At 23.2% G+C, this 14,253-nt stretch overlaps 1 protein-coding gene across 3 annotated transcripts in view; it reads right to left on the bottom strand.

Moving 5' to 3' along the window:
- LOC112595781 overlaps positions 1–14,253 on the bottom strand; it is a 201,007-nt gene that overhangs the window by 31,757 nt on the left and 154,997 nt on the right. For all 3 annotated transcript variants that reach the window (XM_025341108.1, XM_025341110.1, XM_025341109.1), the window contains exons 7-8: positions 6,798–7,085; positions 860–1,149 (exon numbers count right to left, since the gene is read on the bottom strand). In XM_025341108.1, coding sequence (XP_025196893.1) covers positions 860–1,149; positions 6,798–7,085 — 578 coding nt within the window. The remainder of the gene's footprint in view (positions 1–859; positions 1,150–6,797; positions 7,086–14,253) is intronic.

The raw sequence follows: 14,253 nt of genomic DNA, 5'->3' as shown, positions 1-14,253 counted from the left end.
GTTAAATATCTTGAATATTATTATAATATCAAACTTATTAAAATTAAAAATATACGTTTTTTTTTTTATAAGTTGATTTGACACATTGTAAACTAAACATTTCACGAATATATAATTAAAATATTTTAAATGTTTGTTAAATCGATTTGATTGAAGTTGATAATAATAAATAATCACGAATAGAGTTTAATAAATAGTGTTTTATTGAAGTACTTACAACAGTATTCTAATTTTTAAGTAGGTATCGAAGTGAAGATTTATTATTATTTAAATAATAAACAATATTTTATACAGCCACTAGTGACTATGGTAAGTGTTATCATACTTTTACAGATAGTACTTAAATAGATCAATGATAATTTTGTGCTTATAGTTTATCAAAGAAAAACGATAATAATTTTCATGACAAAATAAACCTTTCACGTATCATTATCAGACGAAAGTCAATATACCAGTATCAATAATCGATTATAATTTATTGTGTATAAAACGAGTAGGTAGTCAGATTACCTTTATACTCAGCGTAGAAATGGTAAAAGGTATTATAGGCATAAAAGAGATAAATAAACTACTGGATAATTATCTACTCTTTTTTTCTTACTAACCGTATGTATAATTGAATAATAAAAAAAAATGTTTCTTTTCTCAATAGTACTCTGGTAGTATACATAATATTAATGTTTATGTTAGTAAGTAAATACAGCCAATTGCTCTAAAAACGTATTTAACATAATGGTTCCTATCAACGTCGTCCGGGACAAGTTTTACGTCGAGTATCATATCTGAAAAATTCTTCCAGACCAGTAACCCACCTATTCGTACAGTACATACGGACTAAAATTGATGAGAATGCACTCACCTATTGAAGCGTCGTAAATGTGCAGTGACTCGGATGTCATGAACTGACACACTAACGATGTCTTGCCCACGCCCGTAGCTCCCAACATGGCTATGCGAAACGGCTGGGTAATGCCTGGACAACTGGCGCAACTGGACTCTCTGGAAGACGCCAATGACGTGCCGGCACTAGTTCTCGCCGATCCCGGGTAGGAGCCTCCGCCGCCACCACCACCACCACCACCACCGCCTCCAGGACCACCACAGCCTACGCCGATTACCGTGTAGTTGGAAGTTGTCAAGTGTTCGGTGCTGAAAAACCAGACACTATTATTTTTATCTTGTTATGGGGGACAAAGCCTTAAGTTTTCAATGAAAACGATTAAGTGAATATTTAAAATACACTAATATTATTATAAATTTGAAATGAGGAATTAAAAATCTTTATTAAATAATAAATTGTTATTTATAAAAAATTAGAAGTTCAAAAAATAATAGTAACACATATAATTTGTGTTGTAATTAAGTATATAAATGTCTTTAACAATGCATACAATGGCTGCTGGGTATAAGAGACTCAGTTGTTTAATAATAATATTATTGTGTGACAGAAATAACTATAACTATTCATCAAAAGTATGAAATCACATTATCAATTTAATAAAAATAAGTGGTCAGTTGTCTTAAATATATATATAAATATATATTATAGGTTTCGTTCAATTTCGTAATACTTTATTTAGTTTGTGACTGTTATGAGCAAATAAATGTCTAGATAGTAATGCGTGTCCAAATATAATCCGTGGTAGTATCATATCTGAATTTAATACAATTGGTGATGTCAAATTATCTCAGAGTTTCTTTTTACAGTGGTTGCAATTTCGTGGAGTAATTACTTTTCACTAAAACAGCTATAAACGAAATAGTAGAAGTAAAAAATAATTGTTTGATTTCTTTTTAAGAAATTAGGTAGCTTAAGTATTGATCCAGTATATAATTTTACTTAAACGATATCGCTTAAATGTAATAACTGAAATTATGATTTTTAAACGAAAAATAATGAATTTTTGATTTTGATTTCTAAATGTTTGTGTGTTTTAAATAAGTCTTTTAATAATATTAAGTCAAATGTTAGAATAAAATTTAGACAAAAACTTTGGTTGTAATTTATTATGTCTTATACTACCATCAAGATAATTTAGATTTTTTTTTTTAATAAAATATAAAATTCATATTATATGATAAAAAAATTAAATTGATTTTTAGAACAAAATTAAAAATAAATACAGAAATAAAATTTTTGTTTAATAAGAATGATTTATTATTTATTTTATTTATTTTATCTTATTTTAACAACATTTAAACATAATTTATACTTATTTAAAAATAAAATATATATTTAAAAATTATATAAATTCTAAATTTAAATAAAAAAAGTAAAAACATTTTATATAATTATTTTTTTTTATGCACATTTTTATTTTAATGTTTTAATTCATATTAATCTCATTCAAAATGAAATATTATTGTGAAAACAGAAAGGTTTTTCCTATGTTTAATTTAGATACATCATTGTACAGTGTACATATGCATGTAGCTCATTATTTTACTTTTAACTAGTTATATATTATCATGATTATGTATGAAAACATTGTACCAATACGAATTATAATTTTATGTGTGATTGTACACGACTTATATATATATATAAGTTTGAATAAAATATACTAAATAGTTGTACGAGACATTTGTTTATTAAATGTGGCCATGTGGGACAAATAACTGAAATTTATTTTGAAAAGTTTATGTTTTGTTGTTATTTGTTAGGTGTATGTATTTAAATGGACGAAAAGTTTTTTTGGAAATATGATAAATCTAAAATCAGAATATTTTGTTTTGAATAGATTATTAGGTAATTTTATAATATTGTTCAGATATAAATGACATTACTTTTTGATAAAAAAAAAAAAAAATCGAATTTAAAATGATTGCATTTTATTTTTTTTAAAATTAATTTGCTAATTGTATTTTTTCAACTTGATTATAATATCTGGGATACGTAAATAAAATATGTTTATTTTATAAAAAAAATATTGAATTTATTCGGTTTATATATTTATGAATTTTGTTGATAAATAAAAACAAAAAAAGTAATCGTATATTTACAGCTGCATCTGAATTGCATGTAAAAAAAAAAAATATGTTCGAATTGCATGCCGTGTACTCACAAGTTTATCTTTATTTATCAAGTACTTATATGCACAACTTACACTTTATTTTTTATTTTTCTAATTAAAAAAAAAAATATATATATACTATATTATATGTTGTTAAAAACTTCACCAAATTGTTTAATATTATTGTTTGTTTAAAATACAATGTAAAAATGTAAAATTACAGAATTAAATTTACTTATTTTTGGGAATTAAAATCTGTTTATTAAAGTGTACTACGATTTTTAGTAGCAAATGCTTTTGTACTGTAAAGAAAATAAGTTTAAAAATTACTGTTCTAGAGGATTCACACACAACTTTACATATAAACTGATACATTAACATAAGTGTTCTAAATTATTATGTTTATTTATGTTTATTTTTTATATGTTAAATGATCTATATAAAAATGTCAAAATTAATCAGCTAAACAATTAGCGATTGCTTGAATTTATCTTAAATACCCAATACAATTTTAATATTAATGAACGTATCCTTTTAGACTTTCTTGTATCCTTTAGAAAGGATCTCTATTGTTTAAGCATATTTTGTTAATTTCTAATCAGTAATAGTCTAGTTGCATTATTTTAAGTTAACCTGTCGTTAAATTTAATACATCTATAATATATATTAGGTGTATGTTTATAAATTTTAAATAATATAACATAATATATGCACATGGATAAAATTTATTTTATGTAATATATGTAATTAATAAAATATTTTAATCACTTGAAATGTTAGATAATTAAATACAATTGAAAACGAAATACATAATATCTCATGAATTATTGAATTAAAATTGGCCTTGGATATATTACCAACTAAGATGACAATGTAATTTTTAACCACCATTGAGAGAATTGTAATGAATAGTACTAAATTACACCTGTCTTAAGAGTTAAGTCGTAAAGCATACGAATGGTAATTAAAGCAATTTTGTTGTATTGCATTTTCAATTATGTTGTGGAAATATGAAATAGATGAAAAAGAGAAGGCATTTGTTATTCAACACCTGTCAAAGCTATTTATTTATGTTGAAAATACTAAAATGGTACAATTTTACAAAAATAATATTACGTAATATTTAATGGTTATGGATTTTATAATTTATGTGCTTAAATTAATAATAACATAAGCCTTTTAAAAATAATGCAACACTAAAAATTTGAATATTATAACTATTAAGTTAAATATTAAACATTAACTAAATGCATAACGATAGAGTAACTTAGTTTACTTAAAGTATCAATGTTTCTATACGAGAAGATTTTAAGTTTTTTTTTTTTAATGTAAGTTAATCTTTAAAATATTTAAATGTTCTTTATTCATTCTATAGTCTTAAGGTTTAGTTGACTTTATTCAAATATTTTTTATATTGTTTAATTAGTTAATTTTATTCATAGGAAAATAAATGTAACAATTATAATAAATTCACTCGGACAGAACCAAATTATATCAGAAAAATAGTTATAATTTGTTTTTGTTTTTACGAAAAAATATAATAAAAATAAAACATCATAATGATATAGGTGCTTCAACCTGCTCATACAATTATAAATATTCGTAGGTAACTTATGTTAATTACAAACCAATTTAACTGAATTATTGAATCTGTCTGATTTTTATAGGTTTTATAGTACTATTATTTTAGCCAATGAGCTTAACTTCTAGTCAATATGTGCAATTTTAACCGTAGTTAGTGATATATTATGCTATAGTGTTATTAAATTTTCAAGTCGTATCTAATGATAATTTGTACAATAAGTTGCACTGGCATATTTTGGCTACTTAACAAAAATTATAGGTGTTTTCCAAAAATGTATCGAAAATTTAAATTATTGAACGGCACAATAATTTATGACAGATCAATTAGTTCTGTAATTTTATGTTAGTCAGATAAAGGAAATACATGGTTTAATATATTTATTAAAACACAACGAATGTCATTCAAATTTCAAACAAGCTTGTAGAGTAAGTAAAATAATTTTGGGTAGGTACGCTTAAATTTAATATTAACTTGGAAAATTCAAATTAACAAAACAATTATAAATGTTTGTTCTTCTTATTAAATCATGGTTAAATTCGTCAGATAAAATGTTCACTACTGTAATATATTATGACAATAATGAGATTGAGCTTTTAACTAAATCTAACTTATGAAATGAACAGAGTTTAAGCTGCTGCATTGATAAATAAATTAATAAAGGTAAATTAAATAAAATCAAAGAACTTGTTCAATTCAAAATAAGTGAAATAACCTCCAAGTCAAGATTAAAATGACATTTATCTTATGATATTTTCATGGAAGACCAACTAGACAACTAATAAATATATTTTATTTTGTATTGTATGTACTAAAAACATTAAGTTTATTGACTTAAATCAAATATTAATAATAAAAAAAAACATTTCAAACGCATAACACTAAAATCAAAGATTTTGAGTAATAGTGATTTGACCACAATGTGGTTACGCAGCTGTGGTGCAATAAAAGCAGATGTCACTACATTATACAGCATCCCAATCAAAATAAAATCGCAATAAACATTCTGCTGAGGCCATTAATTTACAAAGAATAAAGAACAATAGTTTTTGTGTTATCAAATGCCTATATAAAATTACGGCCAGATAACTTTTGACCATGCCATAATTTATAAATAAAAGTTTTATTAGAATGTACGTATATTTCGTAATAGTTCTACTAATTAATTAGTAGAAATATTTTACTAAATTATTATTAAATGTTTACAATTTGTAATTTGCATGTATATTTATTTAAAATTTAAAAAGTAAATTTAGTACAAATTGTGAAAAAGTGAATTCCGTTATAGAAATATATTACATATTTAAAATAAATTAAACATTACTCCCTTGCAATATTAAGTTAATCATTAATATTATTTAAGTAAAACTATATTATAGTAAATTTGTAATGCATAATTGTTTGCATACCATCCATAAATTATTCTTTAGTAAAAAGCTTATAATGTCGATAATCTGACATTGATAAAATATATTTTTTAATATATATATATACTGTTTGATGTTTCAAACGATAAATTTAAATCATATAATTATACAATTTTTAATTGGGTAGCAAAAATGTATAAACTGTTGTGAAGAATATCCATATTTATAATTTTTTATATTTAGCTGTTTTAATACGTACTTATAAAATACAAGTTATATTTAAATAAATAAAAAGAGCTGCATTAATTTGAAAACTTGAAAGCCCTATGGGGATGCAGATTAAATGTGGCTGGGTCTATATATTTGAGAAAGATGAATGAAAAATAAAAAAAAAACAAAAAAGTAATGATTTAAAAAAGTAAGTATGATAAATAAAAAGTTTGAAAAAATCAAGATAAATGTGTTACATGCTAACATACAAGAATTAGCAGTTTATTATCTAAAACGTACCTATTAAAATTATAAAAAATTTAATATTCTTACTATTTATACTGATCTTGAAAAAGTGTACGATTTTATTATTAAAATTTGTATTTACAAATTTATTTAAAATAATGATATTAAAAAAATAATTTATTAATTATAAGCAATTAGAACCTATTTCAATATAAGTAAATATGATAAGTTTAACAATGAAATTCATAAAATAAAAAAAAACATAGTGGCTTTTGTAATCTCAAATTTATTAACAGTTTAATTTTCATATTTCCATAAGCCTATTTAATGTATTGACATCAACAATTTTAAGTATAATTTGAATTCAATTTAATTTACCTGGAATTACTGGATGCAACACTGTTATTAGATTTTGATCTTCGACTTTTTAGCGAATCCCCTCGGTTGATAATCCCTTTACCAGAAATTGAAAACTGACGGATTCGATAATATTCTTCTTCGACACCAGTATTTGGCATACTAGCAACTCTGGACCTTTGTTGTGGCAAGGTCAGTTGGTTGGAACGGTTTTTAGGTATACCGTTGGGTCCCAATTGCAATTGTACCGTGCTTTTGCTGCCAGGCGTTCGAACACTTTGTGATCGACTATGATGAGGACTCCCATACCTACGAAATACAATTAAAATGCTTTAAGTTTATGAAATTGAATTAGAGTTAATGAAATTGTAGATATGTGTTCAAGTAAAATTACAATTTCTCCACAAACGATTATTTATTGTAATTTAAAGCCAAATAAACCAGTTAATCATTAGTATAGTTATTGTAAATTTGCGGTCAAGTATAATGACTATAATGTTATATAATGATATATAATTTATATATTTTTCATAAACTAATACAAATTCATAAATCTATAAATATTAGTATAAACATTAACAGATGATTACACAAATGAAAATTATTCAATGTTTTTTTGAATTAAATGTATTTGTAATGCTGTTATGTTAGAATGACAATCTGTTAAAAGTTGAATTAGATATTTTAAAAGTTTTATATACAGTTGGTAAAAATTGGTAGTAGATCTTTATCATACATATTATCTCACTAAAATTTCAATTTAAAAAACATTATTTCAGTGGATGTATGTGTGTATCTTTTTAAAACTAGAATTGTTTTAATATTAAATCTCAAAAATATATTTATTGCAGCTAAAATTAATACACCGGTTTATTATACCGTAAATTCAGTTTTTTTTTCAATTTTGTGCTTTTCTCATAAAATAAAAAGTAATTTTGATATACATGAAATACAATTTAAATTTAATTTCCGATCAATTTTATACATATCACAGAATACACTTTTAGAGTATTAGTACTCTAAAATGTTACCTTGATATAAAATAAACCCATCATCATTGGAAAACCATTAGGCTTTATCACATTGTTGTATAATCTAAAAATGATTTTTATAGTATTTCAATTATTCATTCAGATGATAAGTAATAACGATATACTATTGTAGTAATTGGTTAAATATAATATTTAAAAGTATGTTATAAATTAAAAATCTATCAACAGATGGTTAATAGGAATTTGGTTTATTATATTATACAATACCATACATGTTTATAATAGTTGTGAAACCAAAACCATGTATTTACTATATGTTCTTATTTAATCATTCCGTATATTTAAAATGATATATATATATAAATATTTTAAATATAATTTTTATTTTTTAGAACATTAATTCTGTAAAAATTAAAAAAAAAAAACCGAGTGAATTATAAAATAATATAATGCCATTATTCATATTTGCTCAAACATTCATGATTTCAAAAAATAAAATTTAAACTAATGAAGAAAGGTAAATTTAGTATAAATGTATCACATTTTTTGCAAAAGTTAAGCTGGTATTTAAATTTATATCATACTTCATCAGTATTTTTATTTTATTTTAATCAACATTTTACAGCTCAAATTATTATATACTATTATTTTACTGTATGGCGTGTTTATAATAAATTTTATAATAGGTATTATTCTATTCTGCGTTTGATAACTCAATACTTTGCCAGACATAACTATACATGTTAGAAAAACTACTTTCTTTCATTTGTCTCAACTATTTCAAAGCGCAAATATACTAGATTTATATTCGTTTCGATTATAGCTTTAGACATTTTGCAATGACCCCGTCGCTGTTTCATATTGACAACACAATCCCGTGGGAATGTCGAGTAGTCATGAAAACGCCAAATAGGGAAGAAAAACCCTTAAAAATATTGAATAACCAATGAAATTTGTTTTCAACCGTTTTATTAAACACAGTGAAGTATCCCATACGATAAACTTTGAATGATTATTTACAATGAATATTTTGTTGCTAGAAAAAATGTTGTATATATTCATATAAATGTAGTATGTCGTTTGTATGCAGCAATTAATCATCTATGGACATTAGACATGTCTATAGAATACAAATATGTGCACTATAGAAAGACATCCAAGTGTTGAAGAGTCATTAATATAAAAAATGAAAGCGTCATATATTTTATTGATTTTCAATATGTTTGATTGCTTATTATTAAATTGTTACGTATAATTTTTAATTTATATAATAAAGAACTAAGTGCCACTGATGAGAGGATTTAAGTTTTTTTGACTGTAAAATATACATTTGTCGACCCACTATTTTTTTTTTTATTTGATGTATGGGTATGTATTTTTTTTTAATTTAAAATTAAATATTTATAATTTAACTGACCTCGTATTAGAATTTAATGCACCTATACCTTTTTTTCCGAAAAATAACAAAACAATAAAATATTGATATACTTTCGTCTATATACTTCGATATTCTTAATGTTTAATATATTTTACATAAGTTAGTTATCAAAGGATGAGTTAATAGGTCTTAGTTTATTAACAGAGTCTCGTTAATTTAATATACTGTACCCATTAACTTAACGCCTACAGACTGGAGAAAGGCAGCCGTTGTCGTGTTCATTCAAATTTACCCTATTATGCTGTCTCTATTGCCACGAATATTTTAGATCTTTGTGTGTTGACAAGCACATCCAATAACGTGCACACGTAAATTAATAATAAATGAAAGTGTCTCAGTGGATTTTCCCAATAATATTTATAGAAAATATAATATTTACTGGTTTAAAGCTGTCATAGGTTTTCGTCATTTGTTTGAAATTATTATTTATTTATTTATATTTTTGCCCAGAAACTGACGTTTTTAATATAGTTGGGTGGACGTTATTATGGTATGTCACTTTGATGTCTTATTTTAAAAGAGCGTGCAACTTGTATAAATCATAAACATATTGTATTTCACATAAAGCAATCAAAATGAATAACCGAAATAGTATTATAAAATATATAGTATATTATAATATTGTTATTAAATTTCAAATCAATATAATATGCTTCGGGGTATATTGAGTCAAACATAATGGTTTTATTTATATCTCAATAATAACAACAACAATAATTATTATACTTAGCCTTCCTGCTAATATACTATATCATACATGCTATAGATCAAAGAACGATAAAGATTAAATTAAATTTATATTGTAAACATTCCTCTCCCATGCATATTGTTTTTAAATAAAAATATTTAAAATCGTCTACTCATTATTAAATAATTAAGTTAATTATCATATTTGAGAATAAAAAGTAAATATATTTCAAGTGTAAATAAAATATTTATTTTTTATTTGTCAATAAAGTTACAAACCCTAAAAAAAACAGATCTTTTATTTAATATCTAGAAATAAGGAATATTAGAAAATATTTGTGATTTTTGAATTTATATTTATCAAAAACGCTTGTATTTTATTTTTTTATTTTATTGTTTTATGACAGAAAAATATAATTTTTTTAATATACTAATGATGATGAATGTAATCCTAGCGTTGTGAATCAGTGAAAAAAATTACACAATTATTATAAACGTAAAACCAATTATGTAATAGCTAACAAACAAACATTGAAATGTACACTGTTAACAACGCAAAACTCAATAATAAGAAAAATGATTCTATATAACATTTTACAAAGGCCATTTTATGGATCATAAAACGAATTTGCAATCCATCCAATGAATGTAATTGTGAGAAAGGGAGGTTTATACTGTTTTATCATACCAGTTTAAAATGAGAAAAGAGCAGTGTTGTTTTCAAGAACTCACTACAGTCTTCATTGTGAACTCAATTTTGAAATGATTTTTCATTACGTTATGTATATTATAATATAATGTAATCGATAGTTGGTTTTATAGAAAAAATTAATAAAACGTAAAATAAAATAAAATAAGATAAATACCCATTTAATACTTATAATTGAGTTGTATTTACAATATTTGCATACAATTTTAGACATTATTATAAGAATATGTCGAATAGTTATGTAAGTTTTGCACTTAGTATTGTCACATTTCATCATCTCTAAATAAGTACTACCTATGCATAATATATGAATTCCATTGTTATTATTTTTTTTTTTGTGAGTTATTTATATAAAAATATTATTTTCAGTGATATAAAATATAAATCGTGTTTCTTAAATAGTTTGTTCTTTTTATTGAAAAATATTCTTCGAAAAAATGTCATCATAATATTATATAAGATGGTGAACTACGCGAAGACGCGAAGTTTTCAATAAATAAAACCATGGAAACGTGATTCCCTTGGTAAATTCGTAAAGACTATTTGTCTTCGATGAACTAAAAATAAATTCTGAATATATTTAAATATGATATCATATTTTCTACTTTATTTTATTATTATAAATTATAATAATATAATGTACCTATTTGGTTATTTACTTTATAACATAACATATGACATATGATTCTAACATTACCGGAAAATATATTAATGCATGTAGACATACAGTATGTACTCCTGCTTACTTTAATATGTATAATAAAATCATAAAAATAATTCAAAGTTGATTTACACCACTTAAAGTTCAAAACTATAGGTATTTTATAAAAAATAAAATACAAAACATTAATAAAATTAAAATGTTGATAAATAATAAATGTCATAACAATTTTCATATAAATTAAAAACATTTATGATAGCCAAAAAATAATTAGTTGCTTATGATTAAAATTGCACAATATTTGTGTATCACGTCACACACATAATATTAATATGCCTAATTGATAAAACAATATAACGTGCATGATGTGATTTCTGGAGAAATATAAATAATATACGAAAGTCTCTTCATAAATATTTTAGTGTTATTTATAATAAGTCAATAAAATATATTGGTTTAGTATTAAATTTATATTAAATAAATTATACGAGACTTTTAAACCCGTGTTTACTATGAAATTTACTAATGCTGCCATTAAAAATGTTATAGGCATTTCGTATTTTTTGCCAAGTCGTAAATCATTACGCAGCACATGATACAACATTAAAACCAAACAGTTCATTGCTCTTAGCTGCAGTTTCAGTTTTGTAAAGTCACATCGTAAAATGCACGCAGTATAAAAAAAAAATGAAAAGTAGAATAACTAGATGCACACATGTAAAATGATGCTATTATTAAATTTGACATGGAAACTTGTAAATATAGGTTATGCGCAAACCCTTCATTTTACATCAGGGTAAAGCGGGTCTTTCGTCCTTTTACGGGCGGTGGCCATAAAAAAAGCTTGATTAATGATTCTCTTTTTTCTTCGCAAAAGGTTAAATGAATGGACAGTTTAGTGTGATGGGAAAAAAATACATTATAAAAACTACAGTTCATGACAAAGCCGATGTTTTTTTAAAAACATAAACATAGGTCAACTTCCCGAGCATTTTGTACATTTCGTCAATAACAATTTTTATAACATTTAAATTATATTTTAAGTTAAAAAATGTCCCTTTTGTACACCCTGAAAGTATAATATTTTTTTTCCTTATAATTTATTATAGTAAGAATTTTCAATACATTTTTTTTTTTAGAGTTCACTGAGATCCGTTGATTTAAAAATACAAATAATGCGGTTGTTGGTATAACAATCATATTCTTTTTTCTTATTGAGCACTTTTTTAGTAAATACTTTTTTTTTTTTATAAAAAGAATGCTCAAACTTAAATCGTATATTTTTCAAGTCAAATATATAATATGGTATGTAAATTCGTGTTTCAGTCAAATATATTATAAACTGCATTGTACCATTTCAAAAATATTAAAAAATATTATCAAGTGCAGTTATAGCACTAAGTCATTAAGATTTTTGAATAATTTAATATGTTTTATTGAACAATAAATGTATTTCAATATTATTTAATTATTTTCAAAATAATTTATATAAATATAGCCAACTAGTGGATCCATTGTATCCAATATTCAAATTATAAGTATCATAAATTTATTAAAGTTAATAAAATATTAGACCATCCTGGTTTTCAATTTTAATTAGTAACTAATCTACCATAAATTTATATAATATAACACTATGTTATACAAATAATTTTTTAGATTTCTTGGATTAATTTTGAAGAAAGTTTTATAGGGAGTATTTCCTTTAAAAAAATTGCTAAGTTTGTATTCATTTTTTTAAAATCATTATTAAAACTAACTATGTTTTCAAAGTATATTTACTTGACGGCAAAATAATTGATGGATTTTTCAACCAAATTTTCATTATCAAAATTTAATATCATTAATATTATATTTCTTGGTATTTGTTATTAAATATATTTTGTTTTTAAAAATTATATTCTTATAACTTAGAATTATTTTCATACAAATATTAAACATATAATTTTAAATTTATGATCAATAACTTACTGGTTCAACCATAATTACTTAAACAATATTTCTACTAAAATTGATAAATTCTGTTTCGCCAGGTTATATTTTAATACTGATTGGCGTTTATATACTTTGTATATTAGAAATTATAAAACATAGATGAAATCTATATTGACTGAAAAGGAGATAGATCTTATCAAACCATTTTAATAGTTACAGAAAAATAAATATTAATATTAAAACATATTAGAATTTTAATAAATAAATAAAAAATAAAATGAATAATAAAATATAACCATCTCATATTTTGTTTGAGAAGTTTTTGAAATAATATGACGTTCAAAAAATGTGCAAATTAAAATTTTTATATCTTACAATATTGTGAGATAGAAATCATTAAAATCTAATAACTTTATAGTTTTTGCTGATATATCTAAACACAGTTCATTATATTATGAAATATGGTTTTATTACATACATTAATATTTATCAGAAGAATATATTGTTTATTTTTCTATAAGAAAAAAATGTAAATTTTTTTTTAAAAATCAGATATACAATACAAGAACACGAATAAAAGTTTTTGATGAAATTAAGTCTTACAATCTAATACATCACAGAATGAGATTTTAAAACCAATAAAACTTACACACTTTAATGAGCAACAATAACTTTTACAATCTTAAACGAAAAAACGATAATAAAAAGTGAAAATGAAGGAACATTTCAGTAAAATGGTCAAAAGGTTTTTTAGTTTCTAAACTCTGAACTCTATCACATTTATAAAATAAAATACATTTTTTAACCTGTAGACACAAACATGCTAGGAAGTGAAGATTTAGGTTTAAAAAATAAATAAATGTATATCCCAAAATCTTAAATTCAACTAATAGAATAAAAAAGTTACAGATATTCTAAGTGTTTTATATTGTTAACTATTAAATTTTATAATTTTATAATTTTCTATCAAAAATTTAGTAAGAATTTATATTTTTATGTTATTTGTTATATTTTAGGAATACTTATAAATCTTTTATTTTATAACGATTTTAACT

Source organism: Melanaphis sacchari, unplaced genomic scaffold (assembly GCF_002803265.2).
Source record: "Melanaphis sacchari strain LSU unplaced genomic scaffold, SCAv2.0 Contig2_pilon_pilon, whole genome shotgun sequence".
Lineage (NCBI taxonomy): Eukaryota > Metazoa > Arthropoda > Insecta > Hemiptera > Aphididae > Melanaphis > Melanaphis sacchari.
The sequence above is the reverse complement of the archived record's forward strand: the minus strand, read 5'-3'. Positions and strand labels throughout refer to the sequence as shown.